General features: G+C 37.9%; 2 protein-coding genes and 1 long non-coding RNA gene across 6 annotated transcripts in view; 2 read left to right on the top strand and 1 right to left on the bottom strand.

The window, feature by feature from the left end:
* The window catches only part of SESTD1 (SEC14 and spectrin domain containing 1), a 98114-nt gene extending 88430 nt beyond the window's left edge, over nucleotides 1-9684 (top strand). The window contains exon 18 of the mRNA XM_037130031.2: nucleotides 2896-9684. Within this exon, the coding sequence (XP_036985926.1) occupies nucleotides 2896-3025 (130 nt within the window). The 3' untranslated portion in view covers nucleotides 3026-9684. The remainder of the gene's footprint in view (nucleotides 1-2895) is intronic.
* Nucleotides 9685-22188: 12504 nt separating this feature from the next.
* On the bottom strand, nucleotides 22189-25667 carry LOC128627406 (uncharacterized). Its single transcript, XR_008391602.1, has 3 exons — nucleotides 25596-25667; nucleotides 24961-25101; nucleotides 22189-22538 (listed from the first exon to the last, which is right to left on the bottom strand). It is a non-coding gene; the product is annotated as an uncharacterized LOC128627406 (long non-coding RNA).
* CCDC141 (coiled-coil domain containing 141) overlaps nucleotides 23688-25747 on the top strand; it is a 166196-nt gene continuing 164136 nt past the window's right edge. For 3 of the 4 annotated variants that reach the window (XM_037130059.2, XM_037130057.2, XM_037130055.2), the window contains exon 1: nucleotides 23688-23990. In XM_037130059.2, coding sequence (XP_036985954.2) covers nucleotides 23889-23990 — 102 coding nt within the window. In that variant the 5' untranslated portion in view covers nucleotides 23688-23888. The remainder of the gene's footprint in view (nucleotides 23991-25747) is intronic. The other variant, XM_037130052.2, reaches the window with a different exon arrangement.

Genomic DNA, 25747 nt, shown 5'->3' with positions numbered 1-25747 from the left:
CAGGATTTCACAGCCTCTAAGTGGAATCAGGATACAATGTCAGGTCTTTCTGGCTCATCTGTTCTCACTGTGCTATATGGAGTCCCAGTTTCTTTATTTGTAAAATGATGTGATTCTGATTCCCATGTTTCTTTTTATTTCAAATAGTCAATGATAAAAATATGAAACTCATGCAAGTGATAAATGGGCCAGTAAATGAGTCAGAAGGAGCTTTATCCCTGAGGATCTAGACCTTCTTAGTGAGAGCGATTTAGAGGTAATCCAGAGGCTATTTAATGCCAACAGTAGGGAAAATCAACCATTGAGCACACCTATCGTTACATTTTAATATAGTGTAATGATTAGGATTGTGGATTCTAACCGGATGTCTTGGGTTAAAATCTCAGCACTGCTACATAAGCCACTTACATGGAACCACTTAACCTTTCCTGTGCCTCAATTTTCTCATCTAACAATAAGATTCATACCTCCTTGGGTTATAGGGTCAAGGTAATTATGTGAGGTAAATCTGTACAACCTACTTAAAATAAATATAACACATAGTGCAACTACTTCTGTGTCATCAACATCAAATGATTATTTGGAATTGATATTGAGAAGGTAGGACTTGTGGCCAAGATAGAGGCATAGGTAGATACACTTTGCTTCCTCACACAACAAAAGAATGACGACAACAAATTTAAAAAACAAAAAACCAGAACTGACAAAATATTGAACTGTATGGAAGTGACAACCAAGGAGTTAAAGAAGCATTCATGGTGACGGGTAGGAGGGTCGGCGATGGGAAGCCAGCATGGTAAGGACGCATGGCAAGGCAGCAGCTGGAGGACCAGGTTGGGCAAGGTGGTAGCTGGCAGAGCGGGTGGTCCCACATTTACGTGTGGGTAGACCAGGAGGAACAACAAGGGAGCAAGACAGACCATGCAACCCAGGGTTCTAGTGCTGGAATTTAAAGCCTCAAACCTTTGACTGAAAAAACTTCTGGGGGTTGCAGTGGTGGGAGAAACTCCCAGCCTCACAGGAGAGTTTACTGGAGAGACCCACAGGGTCCTAGAACGTACACAAACCCACCCACCAGGAATCAGCATCACAAGGGCCCGATTTGCTTGTGGGTAGTGGAGGAAGTGACCAGAAGTTGGCCAGGAGCTGAGCAAGCAGCTCTGTTCCCTCTTGGACACCTCCCCCATGTATAGCTCTACCGTGCTGCAACATGGATTGCTCCCCACCTCCCATGAATACCTAAGGTTCCGCCTGTTACTACGTAACAGGCATACCAAGACAAAAACTGTGGCCCAAATGAAAGAACAGGTCAAAGCTCCAGAGAAAATAAAACTAAGTGACCAAGAGATAGCCAGCTTGTCAGATACATAGTTCAAAACCCTGGTAATTGGGTTGCTTACAGAAATGGTTGAGTATGGTTGCAAAATAGAAGAAAAAGTGAAAATTATGAAAAGTGAAATAAAGGGAAATGTATAAGGAACCAACAGTGACAGGAAGGAAACCAGGATCAATGATTCTGAACAGAAGGAAAAATAAACACTCAACCAGAACAGAATGAAGAAACAAGAATTCAAAAAAAATGACAAGAGGCTTAGGAACTTATAGGACAACTTTAAAGGTTCTGACATCCGAATCAGGGATGCCAGAAGGAGAAGAACAACAAATTGAAAACTTATTTGAAAAAATAATGAAGGAAAACTTCCCTAATCTTGCAAAGGAAATAGACTTCCAGGAAGTCCAAAAAGGTCAAAGAGTCCCACAGAAATTGGACCCAAGGAAGCACACATACATCATAATTACATTACCTAAGATTAAAGATAAGGAGAGAATCTTGAAAGCAGCGAGAGGAAAGGAGACAGTTACCTACAAAGGAGTTCCCATTAGACTATCAGCTAATTTCTCAAAAGAAACCTTACAGGCAAGAAGGGACTGGAAAGAAGTATTCAAAGTCATGAAGGGGACCTACATCCAAGATTACTCCATCCAGCAAAGCTTTTCATTTAGAATGGAAGGGCAGATAAAGTGCTTCTCAGATAAGGTCAATTAAAAGAATAAGTTAATATTGTATATTCAGATTTTGCAACCACCACCTTTAACATTTGGAATTGTTATTCCATTTTGTATGATAATCTGTGTCACGTAAAGTTTGTTTGATAGTAAAATTATTCAGATTTATCTTTAGTAATATTCTCCTGGAAAAGTATTTTTTAAATGGATGGTCTTTCTGGATTCACTACTTGAAGACCCAGATTCAAATCTCAGTTTTTCCACTTTGTCATCTTAGTTAAAGTTACTTAATTTTCTAGACCTTAGTTTTCTGATGTAAAAAATGAAGAGCATGACCAGGTGATTTTCGGGAACTCTACCTCTAAAAGATTTTGTTACTCTGAATACAGTGCCTTTGTAAGTAAGATAAAATTAAATTATTTTCTCTATTAACATCCCAAATGATGTCTTACCATTAAATGGATATTTTATTTGCTAACTGTATTAGACAATTAGTGTACATAGCCCTTAGCACTGAAGTACATATACAGACTTTGTGTATGCTGTGGACCCAAAACAGAGAAACAAAATATCTCCAATGTTGCATTGTTTTGTTTATTGTTGCATAGCTTGGTTGCATTGCTGGTTTTTTGAGATTATCCTGAATACACATGATGTGACATCTATGTCACTAGTATATTTTTCTCAAGATCTTAAAAGTAATTTATGCCATTTAAAAAATGTATTTCCTACTGCATTACTGCTCAAAGATACACAGTATGGTCTACAAAGGAACTATCGCTGTATCACAGATACAATTTCTATAGCAATTTTTGCTTCTCTTTGCATTTGATGTGGTCATTGGATTTGTATTAATCTGAATGGGGTTTTTCTGTTTTGATTTTTTAGAACTGAACAATATTTTGGGAGTCCAAGTGACATGGCTTCTACTGCAGAACATATCAGAGACAGGATGAAACTTGTTGGTCTCAAAAGGCAGCAGCTGAGACATCCTGAAATGATGACCACAGAGAGCTAATAGCTACCAGCTTCCAAGAGATCTGCATTCATAATAATCCCGCATGTCATCAGCATACTATAGCATTAGCCACAATACATTAAGATACATTTCACAGCCAAGATAAGCCTCTTTTCTTTTCATTACACATTTCTCTCTACATGTTAACACCTTGCAACTACCAAGGCATAATTATTTAACATGCTTTGAGACTATAGACTCCAAGTATCTTAAAAGAAGGAACTGTAAACATTGCACTGAAAATTTGCTTTAAAGCTTTACCTGACCTGTCAGTTTGTTAACAACTGATATAATAAGCTTTGAATGGTGCTAATAAGAGTTTAGGAATTCTCTATATAAAAATGGTTGCCCTTCCTCCCCAGGTGATACAGCAAATTTCGGCTGTAGTTAAATGATTATCAGTAAACGGTGGTGTCCTCAGAATTTTGCTTTGTAATTATTCTTCAAAATTGATTATTTTTATCATGTCAGTATGAAGAAAACCTTCAGATCTTTGACATAATCATATTCATTGAAAGACATTTTTCTATTTGTACTGATAATGTATTAAAAGTTATTTGTGCTTAATAAAAGGCTTCTTTTAAGCATCTTATTTAATTTGGTGGTTATATCCTATTTCCAAACATGAGTACCTTATTAAAAAGGGCATTCTTAGGATTGTGAGGATGGTTTAATATTTGTTTTTTCAAGTTGGTTGCATGTGTTTTAGCCAGGAAGTTTGTATGTAAGCATGTGTATATAATAAGCATGTTTTGTCATGAAAAAAAATACATTGTGAAGGACAATTTAGATCTTTAAGAACTTATAAATAATGGAATATTATTTCAAATTTTTCTCTACTTCAACTTGAAAAATAGTATCCAAATTATTAACTACCCTCAATGTACTTTGTCTTTGGAGGAGAAGGGCTGGGGAAGAAGTCACATAATTACTTATGTGTGATCCTTTAAATCAGTTATCTTTCTGAAACTAAAGTAGCAATCATTAAGTTTAATATCTCATGATAGACTAGAAGCAAAATTCTGAAGTAGTCTAATACAAAAACTGCAACTTTTAGTAATAAAATTTATAAAATGGTAGTGCTTTTAAGTTTATATAAAGTTTAAATGGTAAATGTATATCATTTAATTTTGTGTAAATTTTTATTTCAGATGCTTTTGAAAAAGATTAAAAATAATTTTTAGTGTGTGATCAATATAAAATTATGCAAAGAATTGTACGCTAGTTCCTTTTCTTCTTCAAAGATGCTCGTGTATCCTCCAATGAAAAAAGCCCCCTCCGAACCTGCTGGTTCCTCTAGCCTTATTCACACTGCCAGACTTCTTGGAGAAATCTATATCCATTGCCTTTGCATCCTCATTGCTCACTACTCAGCAACTTGCAGTCTGGTTCTACACAGCATTGTACTGAAACTGCTCTAAATGGGCTCCCAGTTAGTGCATTGAATGACTGTTCTCAGTCTGCATTCTTATCCTCCTCTGTCTCTGCAACATTTACACCATTGAGAACCTTTCCTGCACAATGTCTCCTCCCTTGAAGATACTATCCTCTGCCATAACTGTGAGTACAGTCGCATCATGTTTAACATGTATCTACAAATGTGCTCTCTCATCTTCTGTCTTCATAATACCATCTTTAGGGTTTCTGTTTTATCTCAGTGTCCTTTCAACCTAGATGAAATTATTGATAATATTTTTATCTTCCTCTCTTGGAGCAATTTTGGTTATACTGCAGCCTTTTTTTCTAGTCAGACATGCCAGAAAATCTGGGGGCAATATTCAAATGCTCCTTCTTGTCTTGTGCTACCACTGCTTCTGAGAACAGCCTGGAAGTTCATTCTATATTTGATAATCCTCAGTCTTTTAGGGCTTAACTTCAAACTTTTGTGATTCTTCACTTCAGTGTTCATGATGGTGCTAACCACATGCTACAGTTGTTTGTGTTCACCTGCTACATCAGAAGCTCTTTTGAAGGAAGTAATCCTGTGGGACTTGTGTTCCTAGACTTTTGCTCATGCACAGTAGTTGCTCAGTTCCCCCATATTCGAATGGTCTTTATAGGCATTAGTAATAATCCCTCATATTGTAGTCTGATGTGTGTTTTGAACACATTTTCTAAAGTTAGGACTGAGTTACAAGTGAATCTACTCATAAAGAAGTCATTTGGTATTTTAGATACTTTGATATTAGCTAATTTACTCAGTTGTACTCAATAACTATTTATTCTGCCAAGTTACACAGTAGTAAAAATGCTTTTATTAAGATTTTGCTAATAAAGGATTGGTTGTACATAATGAGACTCTTAGTTCTACCATCACCTCCCCTGCTTATCAAATTAGTTCATTTTAATATGCCTTAAGCTATCCTGCCTACAGCAAAAGAAAATAAGACAACATCTAGAAATGTTGCCTGTAATTTGAGTATTTCAGATGAAGCTAAAATACGCTTTTAACATAAATATTGTTGCTCTTCATTTGTAAACTTGCTGCTACTTTCTGTATGTAAATTTGTATATACACATACAGTTATGACTGAAAACCCAGCAATTCCCTAATGTGATTTGCATAGTCCAGTTAGAGCACATACAAAGGAAGTAACTGCAGTCTGTTTGATACCACAAGTTTGTTGTGCCTAATAAAAATGTTGGCTGGAAACTGGAGAAAGAACCATCATTTCTAATTGATATATGCCACAATTTTCCACATTACTGTAGCCCATCTCAGGGAATTGTTGAAGTGTTAATTGGGCTAGTTTTGTTGTGGTTTGTTTGTTTATTTGGTTTGGGGGACTTTTTTTTCCTTATTACGTATTTATTTGCTCTTGTGTAAATTCAGAATCTGCAGTTTTGGCATTTATTGACACATGTCTAATCAAGCAACATTAAAATGCTAAGATGATAACTTCATCTCAGATAAAATTGTCTTGATTCCCAGTCCTCATGGTTGATGACCTTACTCTGCTAGGGTGACGTTTGCGATAAGGAAACTAACTGCTCAGCCTGCCAGCTAGGATGTTGATTTCAGGTCTAGGATTCATTGCTGTGGAGAAGATTGGATACTTCTCTCACTTTATAGGCATTTAAATTGGCCAGTACTTCCAAGTGTTCCCTAGTATTAATGTGCTTGTTATCTGTTTCATTGCCCTGTCAGTTGACAAATGGTGTGCTATTTAGTTTATTATTATAGTTAGTGGCATAGTCCTTAGTAGGAACATGACCATTAATTTTCTGATAGTGCCGAGCCAGCCATACTCTTAGGATCTAAACTGATTGTGAGATTAGCTGAACCTATCTCACTGTACTGTCAGTTGACTTTTGGAGAGAGAATTCAGAGTTCTCTACTACATTCTAAGTTCCTTGCTAGAGAGATTGAGTATTATTATATACTTTTGCATCAAAAGACCATAGTAAAAGAAAAACTAATAAAAACTCAACATAGCATGGTTGCTAAAATCCTCCGTATCTTGAACCTATTAAAATGGTACAGGAAGCTAACATAAGTAAATATCATCAGTGACAGTATTTCTATGACTGAGGCGTCTTTGCTTAAACCCTCAAAGGAGAAGGTCTCTAGGATTAAAAAGGTAGGCTGGAACATAGCAGCACACAGTTAACCTAATTACTAAACTTAACCACTTACAGTTTCTAAAAATACAAAGCTTCTGTTGAGAGTGGAAAATACTCTTCTGTAGGGTAACAAATACACCGATAAGGCAAAGTGAAGTGCAGATTTAACATCTGATATTTGACATTAGTATGTGCTACTGAAAAGTCTAAATTTTGCTAAGAAGCGTAAATGATAGCAAGAATAGTACAGATTGTAAAAGCTAAAACTACCATAGTGAATTAAACGGGAAGAGTTCGGAGCTTGACTACTTGACTTCAGTATCTGGCCTTGCCATTTATTGACCTTGGTAAAAACTGCTAAACAACTTCTCTAGATCTGTAAATTAGAGACATAACAAATAATATCAAGCACGAATGAAATTCAATCATATTTGAAAGTGAATTGAAAATTAAGATGTTATCCAAAACGGAAGGTGTTACTATAATTATCTTTTCAGAATGGAAAACAAGATGTTCCTTAGTTTTGCTCTTGTCTCAGCTGATGGTCATGGGGTGGTGGGGGACTGGCTCATTGTTTATGCTCCCCTCCCTACCTCCCTGAGCTCCATCTCCCCTACATTCAGAATCATGCACTGAAAATTCTAAGAATGTAATTAGGGAGCTCACCAGTAAATAACAAGACTTTAAAATCTGACAGATTAACTCTTTTTATGGCAGGATAATAGAGCAGCAAGATGGAAGACAAGTGAGGAGTATCACCTGCTTTGGGGTTGGCAGGACATGGCACAATTTCATTAGTAAGTAAGAGGAAGTCATACTTGGGGTGGTTCTTAGTCAGCACCAATCTGTAGAAATAACAAGAGCACAAAACTGCTAAGATATTTATGAAGTATCCAAATAGGTAAAAACGTGACTTGAGTCCACCCTTAGTGTTGTTATGAAGAGAAACCTTAGAGAAGAACTGTTAGAGAAATCTTGATAAACTTTGGCAGTGGTCATAACAGAGAAGACTGATCCTGTAACAGAGATGGATAGAGCCAGGGCTCCTCCATTAGCATAAATGTATGAGCATGTTTAAGAATGAAAAAAGCTCACAGCTGTGATGGTGAATAGCATGACTGGTGTTTTAAATCAGACTTGGAAACTCGACAAGCCTAGTCTGTGTGCTGCGAGAAAAAGCAGAGGAGTCTACACTAGAAACACGAAGGATTTGCAGATCAAATCAAAGCCAGAACTATGACTAAATGTTTTTAGAGCTGTGAGTAAATTTGTAAATAATCAACATTAGTTTTGTTAAAAGAACTCTGGGGCAGTACATATAATGCTTATGTATAAGGATAGAGAAATTCATACCAGATAGCCCAAAATAGTTACCAACTGAGAGGTAAGAGCTGTGTCGTTAAGGGATTTTTAGTCAAGCCCATGGAAAACTTTCTGACAAAGGTCTGTTCAAGTCTAAATCCATTCTTAGTGAATCCCAGAGTCACATTAGAAGTATTTACAAGTAAAATGTCATCTCCATAGAGTCCCCAAATGTGTCCCTCAGAGACAGGAGGATGATTCAGATGTACTTTCACTCAGAACATAGGGCCCTGTTTACTAAGATCAAGCCTCACGTCATGTTTTGGACCTACACATCATTTCTGATAATTACCCCCCCCCCTTTTTTTTCAGTTTAGAAATCATGGTAAAAATTTATAAGCTTGATTTTTCTCGAGACTGTATCTTCAACTTAGCTCTTATGTTAGTCTACATACCCAACAGATGTGTATAGAATAGAATGTATGATCAGTGTTGTATTTTGTAAAGGTGTGAGGGAGAGATCGAAATATCACTAAAAATTTTGAACAAGCATAGATTTGAAAACTGATGGCTCCCTTCACACTCAGTGATGTCCTTTCACAAGCTCTTAAGTTTTTTAATTGACACTGATTAGATGAATTTAATGATTATATTGCCATAGAATCAATAATGAAATTCTCAGCGTTATTTGGTAAGCTTGTACCCTGGATTTTTCCCACCAACAATTTATTTATTATAAACATTTTTTCAAAGTTACCATCCAATGCTAGTTCCCATTAACTGTGCTTACATTGTCACATATCTGTTCGTCCAACTCATCAATTCAGATCACTTTTTGATGTATTTTAAATTGCAGATATCCTACACTTCATATTAAATACTTAAGTATATCACATCATTAACTAGAGTTCAGTGCTTATGCTTTTTTGTATAAAGTTAGCATACAGTGAAATGCAGAAATTGTGAGTATGCATCCACTGAGTTTTGGCAAATGCATACAGTGCTATCAAAATTTAAAATGTTATCAGAAAATTCACACATAGCTTTTCCCAGACAGCCTTGTCCCCACTCAGCCCCCAAAGGCAACCACTGTTCTTTTTTCGATTTATAAATCAGATTCGTCTGGTCTAGATCTTTGTGTAAATAGAATCACACAGCATGTACTATTCTGGAATTACTATGTTTTGGAGATTTATCCAGGTTGTTGGGTGTATTAGTAGTTCATATCCTTTTGTTGCTGTGCAGTATTCCATTGTATGACTATAGTGCAGTTTGTTCATTTTCTTATTTATTAATACCTGGGCTGTTTCCAGTATTGGCAATTATAAATTAAGCTGCTATGATTATTGTTAACCTAAGTCTAATGTGAACATAGGACTTCGTTCCTCTTGGGTGAATACCTAGGATTAGAATTTCCGTGTCATAGGGTAGTTTTAAAGAAACTGCCGTACCTTTTCCCAGTGTGGTTGTAATGTGTGTTGGATAATCACTATATTTTTGGATGTGTAGAAAGGTGTAAACTTTTTTTATGGTCCATATTTGAAATATTAGAAATGGGTTTGGGATAGAATTGATATTATTCACAGTTGGCAGTTGGTATTATTTGAGGGACGCAAATACCTGTCTGCCCGAAACAGTCCCCAAGGGGTTCCTGTACCTTAAATTTTAACATCAGTTTCCCTTTTTGAGGGATTAAAGCACTTACCCAAGCATGGTGATATGTTCACTGGAAGAAACCACATTGATTTGTTTCTGCTACTAACTTTTGCCACCCATTTTCGATAGTTAAAATAAGATTGGAGCAGAAATCTCCAATAAGATAATGGAGCAGAAAAGATTTTGTCTGTTTAATGGGGGCAGAAGAGGTAATGAAAAACATGTACTACTAGTCAGTCCCAGGTACAGCAGTGTGAGAACCATCTGGACAGGGGATTCCCCCAATGGTGGTAAAGAAACCAGAAAACTGGGACGAATTCTACCTCACAGTTGTGCATAGAGGATAGCTATGTTTCTGTAGGGCATTTCAGGATTTACAAATCATATTTTCATTGTTGCCTTTTTATTCAGTACCATCCAGCTACAGTTATTTCACACCCTAATGACTTTCTTATTTACTGTTGTCCCCTTACCTGTTCTATTACATATAGCAGTTAACCTGTATAAACCTTGTAAAATTATAATAATGTTTATGTTTCCAATGCTCATGTTCAAAGATATTTATGTACGGTTCATCCAGTCTTTCCTATTCACCTTTTAAGGGCTGGGATATTTGGCTTCTACTGTAAATCCTTATAATGTTCTATACATTGTAAATGCAATAAAATGTTAAAAACTATAATTAATGGCAGCAGATTTTGATATGTGTTTATTTGATATGTTATCACTTTGGATACTAAGTTTGGTTTCTGTTACTAAAGATCGTTCATGAAGCCTAGGGGGAATTAAGTCATACTAGTCTCTATAAAAATCTGGTGAATTCTGCATCTGGTCACATTGCTTTTTAAACTTGTGCCAACAAAATTTTTCTAAAATCTTATTAAAACTGAAATGCAACTTTTTAAAAAAGATTTTATTTATTTATTTTTAGAGAGAAGGGAAGGGAGGGAGATGAGGGAAACATCAGTGTGTGGTTGCCTCTCAAGCACCCCCTACTGGGGACTTGGCCCACAACCCAGACATGTGCTCTGACTGGGAATCGAACCTTTTTTTTTTTTTCTCCTTTGGCTTGGCATACAAATTTCAGAGCTTTCACTGAGTCCTACATTATCAGAAATTAGGTCCTCAATTAATAGGCAGTGGTTAAATTTCTTTTGTTCTTACCAAGAAGTTTATTAAGACCTAGAAAGTGAGTGTATAGTGTGGGTTGGAGGAAGCATATTAGACTATATTTAAAACAACCTAATTAATCATAGGCTATAATAGTTTCAGAATGGCTACAAGGAATTCAGAACTTCCAGAATTTGGAAATTGGCAAGCCTTTTACCTTCCACCCTTTTAGAGAGTTTTTCCTTAAGTGATACAAGTATGATGATAGGAGAGAGTAAACAAGACCATAAAGTTTTTTTTTTGAGGGTTCACACTCCAAATGTAAACACTCCCATCTCTTCACGTCAAGACTCTAAATGCATCTTCATCTAGAAGGGGCGATACTCAGTATCACCTAACAGATTAAGACACAGCCCCCGTGTGGGGACCGTGTAACAAACAGGTGAGTGAAGAAATGGATGGTACTGAGGCAGGGGGCCCATGGCAGGTGGTGTATATTCTGGCAGAGGAGACCAGGAGGGAGCAGAGTGTGAGCATTCAAAAAGAGACCCCTACCTTGCAATTCTCCATGAGCTGGTCTGTTTGTTTTAATCTACATTTGCAAATGCAAAAGTAGTCAGGAGGCAGAATTCTGAGGAGTGGTTTCAGGTAAAATACTATTCATATCCTTAGTGTACATTCTGAACCAAAGAGCTTCCTTGCAGTTCCTTCATCCCAAGGTTTTGTTTTTAAAGAAATGAGTTTGATTGAAATGTCCCTTTGCTTTAGTCATGTTACTTAAGCCAAATCAGTCTGTGGATGCCATGGATGAGGGTGTGTGACATTGCAATACTAACTCAAATTTCTTATTTAACCATGCCGTTTATTTACATGTTCTACCACCTGTTCAACCTGGCCTGTTTGATTCCACCTAGCCAAATCTGTCTGTAATCTATGAGTGATTGATGATACAGCCAAATTACTCTCCCATTCTGTCCATGTACCTACCAACTGAGGTAGGCAGAAAGTGATTCTTCTGTAAGTAGGATGAAGAATGTCCTGCACAACCAATGAGTCAAAAAAATCAAAGGGAAATCAAAAAGCAGCATAAAAGTAATGAGAACACAACATACCAAAATCTATGGGATGCTGCAAAAGCAGTTTTAAGAGGGACATTTTTAGTGATAAATGCCTCAATTAAGAAAAAAATCTCAAACTACCTAATTTTACACCTCAAGGAACTAGAAAAAGGAAAATAAGCTCAAAATTAAGGAAGCAGCAGAGGTCAGAGCAGAAATAAATGAAATAGAGACCAGGAAAACAATATAAAAGGTCAACAAAACTAAACTTTTTTTCAAATATAAAAGATATAAACCTTAAGCTATGCCAAGGAAAAGACTCAAAAATCAGAAACGAAAGAGGATACACAACTGATACCACAGAAGCAGAAAGGATTGTAGAGCCGACTGAACGATTATAAGCCAACAGAGTGGATAATCTAGAAGCAATACATTAACACCTAGAGACAGAACCTTCCAAGACTGAATCAACAAAATGTTAACAAACGAATTTCAATGGAACAGTAAAAGGATCACACATCTTGCACAAGCAGGATTTACCTCTGGGATGCAAGGATAGTTCAATGTACACAAATCTGTAAATGGGGTACACCGTATTAATAAAATGATAGGTAAAATACCATCTAAACATGCAGACAAGTTATGTGACAAAATACAATATCTCTTAATGATAAAACTGCAACAACTTTGGTGTAGAAGGAATGTACCTCAACATAAAGTCAGCAGTGATTGAAAGCTCTTCCTCTAAGGTCAGGAACAAGACAAGGGTGCCCACTCTCACCAGTCTTATTCAGCATCATACTGGGAGTCCTAGCCAGAGCAATCACTTTCTTCAGCCTTTTAAGATAAAGATTAAAAGGTATCCACATCAGAAAGAAACTAGTAAAATTGTCTTTCTAGATTATATGCTCTTATATGTAGAAAACCCTAAGGATCTCAAAACTTTAATCAACAAATTTTGGAAGATACAAAACCAGTTGTTTTTAAAAACCAACAAAATATCTGAAAAGGAAAACAATTTCACAATATCAAAAACAATAAAAACAGGAGTAAGTTTAACCAAAGAGGTAAAAGATCAGTACACTGAAGACTAAGACTTTCATGAAAGAAATTGAAGACAAAATGGAAAGATGTCTTGTATTCATAGATTGGAAGAATTAATACTGTTAAAATGGTCATACAACCCAAAGCCATTTGTACATTCAGTGTTATCCTTATCAAAATTCCAATGGCATTTTTCAAAAAAATGTTTTAAAAATTCTAAAATTTGTATAATGCCCAAAGTCCCAGAATAGCCAAAATAATCATGAGAAAGGACAAAGCCAGAGGCACACTTTCTGATATCAAACTGTACTACAAAGCTATAGTAAGCAAAACAGTATGGTACTGTCATACACATAGACCAATGGAATATAGTTGAGAACTTATAACTAGCTAAATATATGGTCAACCAAATATGGCAGGAAAGCTAAGAATACTCATTGGGGAAAGGGAAGTCTCTTTAATAAATGGCATTTAGGGAAAACTGGATAACCACAAGCAGAAAAGTCAAATTGGATTCCTATTTTACACCACTCACAAAAATTAACTCACCATGGACTAAAGACTTACGCAGAAGACCTAAAATTGTAAAACCTAGAAGAAACTTAGGGGAAAAGCTCCTTGATATTCATTGGTCTTGGCAACAGTTTTTTAATATAACACCAAAAGAACAAGAAACGTAAGCAAAAATCAATACGTATGACTACATCAAACTAAAATGCTTCTGTATAGCAAAAGGAAAAACAAAAAGCAACCTATAGAATGAGAAAATGTTTTCAAAGTTTATATCTGATAACAAAGGTATCAATAACAAAAATAATCCAATTAAAAATAAAGGAACCGAATAGACAGTTTTTCCAAAGAAGGCATGCAAATAGCTAACAGGTACATGAAAAGATGCTCAACATCACTAATCATGAGGGCAATGCAAATCACAACCACAATGAGATACCATCTCAGACTGGCTATTACCAGAAAGACAAAAGGTAAGTGTTGGTGGTAAGGATGGGGACAAAAGAGAATCCTTATGCTTTGTTGGTGGGAATGTAAGTTGATGTAGCCACTATGGGAAACAATATGGAGTCTCCTCAAAAGAATTAGAACTACCAAGTGGTCAGCATTCACATTCTAGGTATATATTCAGAAGAAAAGAAAGCAGGATCTCCAAGACATATCTGAACTCCCATGTTTGTTGCTAAGTGAAATACATCAGATAAAGACAAAATAGTGTATGATGTCACTTTCAGGTGGAATCTAAAAAGAGCCAAACTTACAGAAACAATACAGTGGTGGTGACCAGGGCTGGGAGACTGGGGCAACGGGGAGATGTCGCTCCAAGAGTACAAAGGTCCTGCACAACATGGTAATGTAGTTAATAATTATGTATTATACATTTGAAAGTGTCTATGCATAAATCTTAAATATTCTCACCACAGAAAAGGAATGATAATTGTGCAATGTGATGGAGGTGCTAGCTAATGTTACAGTGGTAATCACTTTACGATATATGAGTGTATCAGATCAACACACACACCTTAAACTTACACAGTGTGTCAATGTCATTGTATCTCAACAAGGCTGAATAAAAGGGGAGTGTTAATATTTTAAGTCTAAAGTTTGATACTTCAAAATGACCTCAAAATCCTCCATAGAAGTTTAAATATTTTTCCAAAACAACTTTAAGAGTCTTTTATACAACCTGTTGTTATAAACCTATTATTACAACACAGTTTAATCCACGATACGCCATTGGCAATCCAATGAAATGGGAAGTAAAGGTAGATTGAATACTCAATATACTGCTAAATTTCAAAGTAAGTCCCAAATATAGCTCTTTTTCCCATACATTAAAAAAAAAAAAAAACCCAGTGAGGCATGTGGAAGTGAAAATCCAAGGGAATCATGTATCTTATTTTAATTATTTATATTTAAATTTACCTGTGTAAAGGATGTAAATTAGGAAAATAGAATTAGAAACCTGAGAAGTTAAAAGTACATAAAATAGATCTTAAACAGTTATTTGAAGAGTGGATTCTTTCATATCATGTATAAAGTATAGGAAAAATAAATATCAATGCACAATTCATATAAATGACTACACAAATCACTAAACAATCCTATGCAGGGGTGTCCAGCCTGCGACCTACAGGCTGCATGTGACCCAGGATGGCTATGAATGCAGCCGAATGCAAAAATCTAAATTTACATAAACTTTTTTTTTTGCTCATCAGTTTTTGTTTGTGTATTCAATGTGTGGCCCGAGACAACTCTTCCAGTGTGGCCCAGAGATGCCAAAAGGTTGGACACCCCTGGGAGTGAATGTTACCAGAACTGAATTGCATTCTTTTACATGATAAATCCTTGTTAGTGTGATTTTATTTTAACCAAAACAAGAAATAGGAAGAATTATGACACAAACCCAAAGCAGTTTTATTATAATGTTAATTTATATCCATGTATAAAACTTCTGTATTATGACCGTTCACATTGATTTGGAACGTCTTCAAGAGGGTTCTCATTTCCAGGATGTTTTAGCTTGATACATTTCCTTTGTTATAAACCTTCTTGCCAAAGTGCTTCATACGTATTTTACCCTTAGTTTTCTCATGGGGAAAACTGAGAACAGCGATGGAACTTTGAATTGTGTGGGTGCCTTTTAGGGGTGCTTGGTGTAGTGTTCTGATTCAGAGAGCTCTGTCCAGGAAGTGCTCAATCCCGTGAACTAACTGAGTGACAGATTGTATAGACATCTGTAAAAATGTTGCTCTAACATTAGGATAGAACTTATTCCCTGAGGCACTGGAGCAAGAGTTCAATAGGGAAGTGGCTGGGTTCTTGACTCACTGCATGAACTTGAATAAGTCACTTAATTTCTCTGATCTCAATTGCCCAACTCATATGACGGAAATAATAGTCCTACCCTGACTAGAGTACAAAGTTGTTGAGAGCCCTACCAGGTAAAGTGGTTACAAGTTTTACAACTCTAAAAGGATTTGATGAGGATGGGGCTGACAGAAAATTAGGGTCTGCACACAGTAGGTGTTCAGTATACAGTGGGGTGAGGCTATCAGCTCATCCTGATAACGGTAGCTCATTGCAGAGACATGCCAGAGCAGAACCTAAACATAAAAGAAATTGACTTTGCTTTTGAAGTTCATCCTCTGTGAGGGTGGATTTGTGTTGGGAAACCAGTTTGTTGATGGTGGTGTGCGTTATGTAGGGTGGGGCGCAAATGACCTGCTACTTTTGTTTCCATGTTTGATTTCCAGGTTTCTGTGAGTTTCTCTCATCTAGTTTCCTGTTTTTCCTGAAAGCCTGAGTATATGAATATCTTCTTTCCTGCAGGTGTTAGCAGTTACTTCTTTTATCCTTCCGGACATTCTCGGCAATCATTGTCTTTCGTGTGGGTTCTGTGACTTGGGTGAGTGATGTACAATATTAACAAAAATGAAGATTCCCAAAGCCAGGGGCTTCTGTGTGAACACTGGCGTGAGGAGTTCTCACCTGGAATGGCGGTGTGGATATCAACATCTATACAGTAAATTTGGGAGAACTCAGTTAAGTTTTTAAAAATATAATCTATAGTCAAATTCTGTTAAGTCGTGGCTTTGTCATTAAACTGATGCCAATAAACTGTCAGTAAGTCAGGAAACATTACCCCCAAGCAACTGAGAAAGCCCATTATAACACTACCTAAAGGAGTCTTGTTGTGTGTATGTAGCGTGTATCTACATACATTGTGTGTTATTATACAAATATATATATACATACACATATGAGTAATTTATGTCTCTGTGTTTCTTAATAAAACCTCATTAAAAAAACTTTTTTTTAAACTTAAAATTCATGGATAATACCATGTTGTTTTGGGTATCTGGTTTTTATGTCCTTGAGTTTTGTGTTATTTTTTCTTCCTTGACAAAATTATAGCTGCTTGGAGAAGTGACAACTCACTCTCAGTGTCACCGCTGGCTTCCAAGCAGCTGGAACCACTGCTGCTCCCCCGGGATTACTCTGGGGTGGAAATTCTCAGCCTCGGCTGGAGCTGAGCAGCACTCAGGGAAGACAACGAAATGTAATTTTCCAAAGTCAAGTTCACTGAGATTCCTGTGGTCTTATCCAATGGCCTTACCGTCTAGAGGGTAACTCTGAGGACACTTTGTTTATGAGGAAGAGTTACATCAGCAGGAGACGCCCCGGCAGTGTTGGGGCCCAAGGGCGCAGCTGAACACAGGTAGGAAGCCTTGTGAGATAAAGTTTTAAAAACAAACTTTGTACATGAAAGCTTTTCAGTGATTGTTTAAAAAGTATTTTGCAGCTTGAAGTATGTGTGTGTGTGTGTGTGTATATATATACCTCCCATTCAGAAAGGACTTTCCCCAAATCAGTAATTGCCACATTTGGTGTTTAACTTATGTATACATGTATTTGACAGTTTTCCAGATTGTACATTGCTCTAAATAATTTTCAAGAAAAAATATAGATAATAACTGAACAAATATATCATTTAACACATTATTTTTGGTAAACCATTGCTTAAAATGATAATAAATACTGCCACCTTTGATCTTTGACCAAGTATTCTTTGAAATTGCCCAAATTTTGTTTTGTTTTGTTTTGTTTTTCTTACCACTTATAGAAGGGAAATCTGCTGGTTATAAAAGTTGTTTTTTAATTCTGCCCCCAGGTCTTACGGAGAGGCTAAGGATTTATATGTCGTTAAACATGTTTAATTATAAGGAAATATATGAGATTAACTGTTAAAAGGAGTCATGATATTTTGGATACATTACTCTTCTGAAATAAAATTTAAGTGGCCATAAAGAAGCATCCCAGTAGAGCGCTGTGCTGGCATTTATGGCTCGCGTGCTGTGGAATTCATCCAACCTCCTGCTTTCACTCTCCACTCCTACAGTCTCTCCCCACAGAGTTTCCTACCATGTTAAGTCAGATGATGTCATTCCTTGGATAACAATCCTGCAATAGCAACCTATCTCACTCAAAATAAAATCCAAAGTCCTTACCTTGGCTTAAGTGCAGGGTTACCACCTAATTTGTCCTTCAAATGGGACTATTTTGAGAGTGAAAGGGGCCTTAAGAGTAATTATGCCAGGACGACTGGTTTAAACCATGGTTGTCCCAGCGAATCAGGGCATCAGGCACCTAGAAGGCCCTACATGAACTAGTCACCGCCTCAGAGACTCCTGTTCTGTCAGCGTCTTCTTCTCCCAGTCTTCACTTAGCTCCAGCCACATCGACCTCCTGCACGCTTCTAAAATATAACAAGCGTGCCCAGCTGCTTGGAATGTTCTTCCCTATGTGTCTTGCTCTCCACCTTAATCCTGATCTTTCCTCAGATCTCATCTGTTCTGAAGACCTGCCCTGACTCCTGCCCTTGGTTACGCTCTCTCTTGCCCTGCCTTCTTGATAACACTCACTCCATCTGACATAACTATTTCTGTACTTTTTATTTCCTGATTGATTATTATGTTTCCCCTACCAGAAAGCAAGTGTCATCGGTAGATAAACTTTGTTTTGTTTATTGATGTATGCCTGGCATCTAGAACTGTGCCTGACACTTAGTAGGTATTGAATCATACTTGATGAATGAACAAAAAAATACATGCAACGGAAATTAGTTGTTGGCTAGAACAGGCTGTTTGAAGAGGAAAGAGCAGCTTCAGTTTACTTATGGATGGCAATTAAGTGAGAATGCCTGTAATCTGCAAGGGTAGTAACCCTCAAGGCAAATGAATGTCTTCACTAAGATCAGGAAAGTGCCAGAAGGAGTATTACATGATATAAAGAATGAGTTAGAGAAGACTTGGGCTAACGTGAATGGTAAAGATGATATTCCAGAAATAAAGGATAACTCACTGAAATGTTTTTTCCCTCTGATTATAATGAGATTGTTTCCTCTCTGGTAATGCATGTTTTATGTCTTTCTAATATATTTAATTCATTTAGGTGGCCTACCTTTTTTAAAAAAGGGGTTTTATTTATTTTTAGAGAGAGGGAAAGGGAGGGAGAAAGAGACAGGGAGAAACATCAGTGTGTGGTTTCCTCTCACACACCCCCTACTGAGGACCTGGCCAGCAACCCAGGCATGTGCCTGACTGGGAATTGAACCAGCGACCCTTTGGTTCACAGGCTGGTACTCAAGTCCACTAAGCCACACCCAGTGGGGCTATCTACCATGTTTTAATTCATTATACATTTTAATTCATTATATGTTTTAATTCATTCATTTAATTCATTAATGAATGAACTAATTCATTAGTTCATGTTTTAATTCTTAATTTTTAAAACTTATTTCAAATTTTGTGGCAGTTACTGTTAGATTTAGGAAATCCCTGAACAAGTGTTGTCATCTTAGAAATAATAATATTTAACTATCAGAATACCACTTATATGTCAGGCATTATTATAAGTGTTTTACAAATATTGTCTTGCTTAATCTTCCCAGCAACCCCATATGACGTTGGTATTTTCATTATCTACAATTTAAATGAGGAAACTGAGGCACAAAGAGGTTAAGGCAGTCTGACTTCACAGCCCCTAATGCATTGCCTTTGCCATATTGTATGATTTATTTGTTGTTGTTTTATAATCATTGTCAGTTTATTATTGCTGTTAGTCTCTGCATTTCAATAGAAATACCCTGGAAGTGCTTCCTGGAAGTGCTTCCTGGTTTCTCTGGCAAATTCTAAATGTAACCTTTTGTAATTCCATCTACTTAAACTACAAAGTTGTTTTTCTCCTTAGCTTTCATCACAGTAGACTTTAATTTTGATATTTATTCCACTGTTTATGGTGTCTTCTCTCACTTAAATTGCCACCTTTTTGAGAGTTGGGACATCGGTTTCCCTCACTGTATACTCCTCATGTGTAAGTAGCAAATGCTCGGTAACTATTGACTGCATTAATAAATAACGAATGAGTAGTATTAAAACCATCTTTTTTGCTGCATGACTTATGTGATTCAATAAGTCAGCCAATATTTAGAAGCACCAATTCTGCACCCAGTACCGTACTCCATGTATAGCACTTGCTAAATGTCAGGCCCCCTTCTAAGCACTTTCTGTGAATCAACTCCTTTAATTTTGACAACAACCCTGTGAGATGATCTGCAAAGATAAAGTATGTACATATACATTTGTTTACATATATACACACTCACACTTATGTACAATGAAATGTTATTCAGCCTTAAAAAGGAAGGAAATTTGGACATATGAGGGAAGACCCCAAAAATGTGGAATTTATTTGTTAAATATTGTGGTTTTATTCTTACATGTTTAAACTTCAGTCACCTTCCAAGTGCTCTCCATTTGATGCAATACACCTATTGAGATGTTTTTCCCGCTGCTCAAAGCAGTTTTTGAACTCGTCAATTTTGATGTCTTTTATAGTGCTTCTGCCTTTTTTTTGTTTCACCTGTTCCACATCGGCAAACATTTCCCTTTGAAGACTATTTTCATCCCGGGAAACAAAAGGAAAAAGTTGTATGGGGTGAGACTGGGTGAGTAGGGAGGATAGGGCGTGGGGGTCATTGCTGTTTGGGGTCAAAAAACTTCTGAACACTCTGTGTGCACAGGTGCACTTACAAATCACCCATCGTCAAATGGGCTATTGTGCTGAAAGCCTTTAAAACAATTCACTGAAGCCAAACACAGCCTCTCACAACCATGCCAGCTGGTACACTCATGCAGCAGGGTTCCTAGAACATTCACCTAGCGGGGGAGCCTGTACTATAAGGGACCTGCCCGTCAGAAGAAAATTACCCCCTCGTATGCTACATATGATGAACCTTGAGGACATTATAGTAAGTGAAATAAGCCAGTTGCAAAACTAAAATACTGCATGATTCCACTTACATGAAATACTTAGAGTAGTCAAAGTCACAGAGACAGAGAGTCAAATGGCGGTTGACAGAGGTTTTTGGCACGGGAGGGGGTGGAGAGCACTTCAGCAGGTGCAGAATTTCAGTGGTACCAGATTGGAGGCGTTGTGGAGGTGGTGACGGCCCAACATTATGAATGTATTTAACACTGCTGAATCATACGCTTAAAAACAGTTAAGGTGGTAAATTTTTTATGTGTATTTTACCACAATAAACAAAAATGAGGAAAAAGAGTATTATTTGCAACTCAACAGAATCCATGTACAGCTTTTTGATTCCCCATGGAGGACATTTCAGTAAAATTCAGGGGCTATAAAAACAGGCATTTCCCAGAGGTATAAACATAGAAGGCCTAATATCCTCTGCAAGATCCTCTATAAACTTCAAAGGATGTGAGAATGCCTATAAGGTATTCCGTTTTGTTTTGTTTCCTGGGGCTTTTTTTTTGGGGGGGGGGTGGGGTGATGATGGGAGAGGCAGAATATAAACAAACTGTAACTTAAAAAGCTTTTTAAAAAAACCATTTAATTACAGTGTACTGATTTCTTTGGTATAATAGATTTTATACTATTCTCTAAACTGCTTGCCAGAGTCCATTATGCAGTTTATAATGAAATCTTATGCCAGATGAAGATCACAGGCCAAGGTTCTGAACGGGCTCCATGTGGATGGAGAGGCCAGAGCAGCCGTGCTCCTGCAGGGGAGGGGGAAAAAGTTGAAGAGGAGAAAAACAGAAAGCAGGGGAAGGGGGGGGGGGAGTGACTCAAGTGTTTTGAAGATTTTAAAGCCAAGAATTTGAGTTAAAAAGAAAAATTGGTCACCACTTACATTTATGCTTCATCTACTTGACAGAAAGGTAGGTCATCAACATAAAAACACACTTATCTTCCCTAGTGAATAACTGGATTCATTTCTTAACAAAGTCTTAAATCTGTTTCATTCTTATTGCTCTTTATTTAATTTTTTTTTACCTTTATTATATTTTTTCCATTGCCATTTAGTCCCCTGATACCCCCACCCACCCAGCAATCGCCACACTGTTGTCCATGTCCGTGGGTCCTTTTTCCTTTTTGCTCAATCCCTCCATCTCCTAACCTTGCCCCCCCACCAGCACTAACTTGGACTAATCAGACTTTCAGCCATGTTCTCCCTCCTCTTCACTTCTCCTTTCTCATTGGTCTGGACCTGCAATTCCACACATTCCGTGCTGCCCTCCACACCCTTCACACAATCATCTGTCTTGAGTGGGGCTTTGTGGACATAACCACTCTTTCCCTAGCCATAGTCTTTGCATCTTGCTGCCAAAAGTTCCCCTTTGCTTCCTGAGGACCGTAGTGCAATTTATGATACATAACTCAGTTTTTAACAATAGGATTAACTTTGGGTGAAAGTGCACTGTGTGTTTTGGGTGTGGGGTGCTGTTTGCTTTTCTGATTGGCAATGTACACAATGACTTAAGCAATGTTCCTTTGAGCATTTTAGTTTTGGGTGTAACACAGTTGTCAACTCTTGGTTTTTCATGAGGGCAATTAGCTGAAAACTAGTTTCATTCAGTTTGTTTTGGTTTATTTGGACCAATGATTTGCTCAAGCAGAAGGAGCCTGCCTGCAACATTGAGGCAACCTCAACAAAGAGGTCAGCTTCGTTTAGTTCTCTGCAAGTTCTCCATCCCTCCCATAAAATGATACCATTTACAGTATTTTCTAGGTCACGGTGTCTAGGCATCCAGTCTCCTGCGCTTGCTCCCAATGCTCTCTTCGTGGCATCAGGTGAAGTTTGTCGAGTCCAGGACTGGTCTCCTCTTGTTGGAGCAGCAGGCAGGTGCTGAGAGCAGACCCTCGGACAGAGCTGCATAATTGGGGAGCTGCCATGACATGCTCTGGAAAACAAAAATCATCACCGAATACTGAAATATAAGTAAACGCACTCCCCCCACCTTGACTCAAGAATGTTATCGTGAACCTTAGCAAAACAAAGCAGTGGTGCCGACTCAGTCTTCTGAACATTGGTCCTGAACCTGAATGTGCTTTTAAATTGAGCTGAGGGTGTAAGAGTGAGTGGACCCATTTAACTGTTTCTAGCTATCTCTTCCATGCTGGCTTCGTCCCAGAGACTTCTGGTGGCTCCAGCAGCATCGGAGTCAGTACCTCTGATGTGTTTGCGTCTGACCTCCAACCCACACATCAGTGTTATTTTCAGCTGTTCTTTGACAGGGATCCAACAGCTGCTGTTTAATACCACAGACAACTTGGGACACACTGAGTTTCTAGCAACAGAATCAATATGCCAGTCATGGGCTCTCATTCAAAGCTGTCTATAATTTTCCTGCACAGGCAATGGGAGAATAAAACCCAAATCTGAAGTACCATGTTTTATTGCATTGTAGAAAAACATACATAGTGTTAAACTTTAAGCAAAAAGTTATTCTTGCTGCCATTGAAAGTTAACAGCAAAGTGTGATACTTCTTTGTATTTGTAATAACTGAGGTTAAAAATGCTATTCAGTGGAGTACAGTAGTCAGGAAGAAATTCTGAAATGGTGGGTTCGTGCTGGTAAATGCTTGTTGAAATGTTTTTTAAATGTTTCTAAGAAATGTGAGTCTCTGAGAAAATGTGATTATTCCTAAAAACTGTATTTGACAAAAGGCAGTAAGTTTTAGAAAAGTAGATTAATCTAAAAATATATTTCAACCAATTTTGTAGCTTGCCTAATCCCCAAACCAAATACCAGAACTTATTTTTAAAGCACATTTTGGGAGCTTTCCTTTGCATAGAAGAGACTTCAGAAGGTCCTGAGAAGTTGCTATCCAGGTCAATGACTGTCTGATTTCAAAGCCCACTATAACTATATAGATTCAATGGAAAATTTGCTTGGGTTGTCAGAACGTAATTTTTTCCCATTTGCTATCAAACCTCAGCTGATAGGAAGAGAGCTAGAAACTGCCCTCTCTACATTGAAGATAATGGCAAAAATAACAGGCACTCAGTGTTACCATACTAGGGGTGTGGCGATGCTGTCCGGCTCTCCTCTCTCTCTCCCTCATGATAAACTCAATGGGGTTGTCTATTTTTAACCTCCTGTTCTTTCCTTCTGGCAGAGTAATCAGTGCGAGCTGAGCTCTTCCCCTGAATGAATCCAAGTAACCCCCGTGGTTGCCTTCTGAAATGACCAGCAGACGCACATCTGTACAAAGGCTGCCTGAAGTATAAAGTCTGGTTCTGAAGTACCATGTCCAGCCAAGGAAGTCCTGGCGTGGAGCTGACTACGACAACAGTCAGTTCGGTAGCTGTGCAGGCAGGAGACTCCAAAATCGTGATAGCTGTCATAAAGGTGAGCTAACAACTTTCTTTTTTTTGTGTGGCTATGGGCGTCTTGATGTGTGTTGATAAACCTAAAGAACATTCCACACAATCAGCAGTACACAGCACATAGAAGATTGCAGACCAAGTGCCTCTTAGTATTTGCTTAAAGCGGCAGCTAAGAGAAACCTCTATTTAAAGTTTCAGCCACTTATTACAGTTTCTCTTTCAGTTAATGAGAAAACATTTACAACAGCTTAGTTTAACAAAAAACAAAAAGAACTAAACTGTATAGTTTCAATTTGGTTTTTAAAGGCAAGGCATTCATGATTATAAATTCACGATTGCCAGGCTGCAGAGTCAACTGGACCTGTGAAATATTCGTGCCTTTTGAGGGTGGGTGTGAGGAGGAGGGGAGAGGAAAGCCCTAGCAGACAGGGGGTGGCGTTGTTTGGAGCGCGATGGGACGCAGAGGACGCCTAGTCGGAGGCTCTGGCCGTGACCTGGTGAAGGCACTAGTGCGTCCTGGTCACATTGTTGGGAGAATGAAGACCCTGCCGGGGGAAGTGCAAAGGGCATGTGTCAAATTTGCTCTTATCAGCAGGAAGTTGAAGCCACTGGGGGCTTATGTTTTATGACACATTTTATGTCAAGCTATTTGTCCATTTGCAAAGATGATAACATGGGTTTTGGTTGAAGAAGACAACCATGATTTTATTTCTCATGCAAAACCCCATGAAGCATTATGCTCGGATTTCAGCAGTTCACCACCTAAGGAATCCAGCGTTTGGTGAAGGGAATTCAGCAGACAGGCTGGTGCTTAACAGCCAGTTACTTTCAGGACCACACCAGGCTTAACTGAAGGACTTTTCTGGCCTTTGATTAGAGCATGGATGACAAAGGTCTGTTAAATATCACTTAGTTCTTTCTGTGAATGTTATGTTAATGTGAAAATTATAGCAGGAAAACAGCACTTGGCATTATTGAGCAATACGATTTACCTCTGTAGCTCTGAATGCAGCGTGTTCCCAGCCAGTCATTTCCCAGTGTTGTTGAGACTTGGCCGCACAGAAACAGGACCTCTGTGGGGTCCCGTGCCCCCTCGTCTCTTCAAAGGCAATGAGCGGACATGGGGGGGAAGCCTGAAGCAAACGGAGCACAAATTGGTCATTTGCGTGTGATTTAATGATGCTTTAAGCATCTGCAAATTTCAGCACTGAAGGTAAAGAGGCAAACTCACTGTTCAAAAAAAGTTAACTTTTCTTTTCCTCAAATATGGAATATTTTTAGAGCAGGATAAGGAATTATGCATATGCAATAAATCATAGGAGAATCAGAGGTAGAGAGATAATAAGGAAAAACCCTCTGAAATGACACTGGAAATTCCTATTTTAACTGAACTGTGTTTCTAAGAACCTTCCTTTCGCCGCCCCTCCCCAGCTCACTGCCATCCTTGTGAAGTAAAACCCGAGACTCAAAGTTCGAAGTCCCTCTTAAAGGGATAGAAGTGCCTATGTCTGATCTATATGGGCCTCTTGTTTCCAAACCGTCCCAGGACACTAATTATCTAGAATAGACATATGTTTTTCTCATTTCAGCAATTCACCATGCGCGGGCATGTGCCCGTTAGTGGTACCTCTTGCTTAATCAGTTGTTGCTTCTTAGAAAAGCAGTTCCTCAGGAAACGCAGTGGTCAGTTGTGTCTGAGCAGTGAAAGTCCTGAGCATGGAAAACACGTTGGCTGCTTCCAAATGGCAGTGGTCACGTGTGTCTAATTTTACTGACATT

The sequence above is a fragment of the Artibeus jamaicensis genome, unplaced genomic scaffold (assembly GCF_021234435.1).
Source record: "Artibeus jamaicensis isolate MK-2021 breed Jamaican fruit bat unplaced genomic scaffold, CSHL_Jam_final contig_391, whole genome shotgun sequence".
NCBI classification, from domain to species: Eukaryota; Metazoa; Chordata; class Mammalia; order Chiroptera; family Phyllostomidae; genus Artibeus; species Artibeus jamaicensis.
This window is presented reverse-complemented; position numbering and strand designations above follow the sequence as displayed.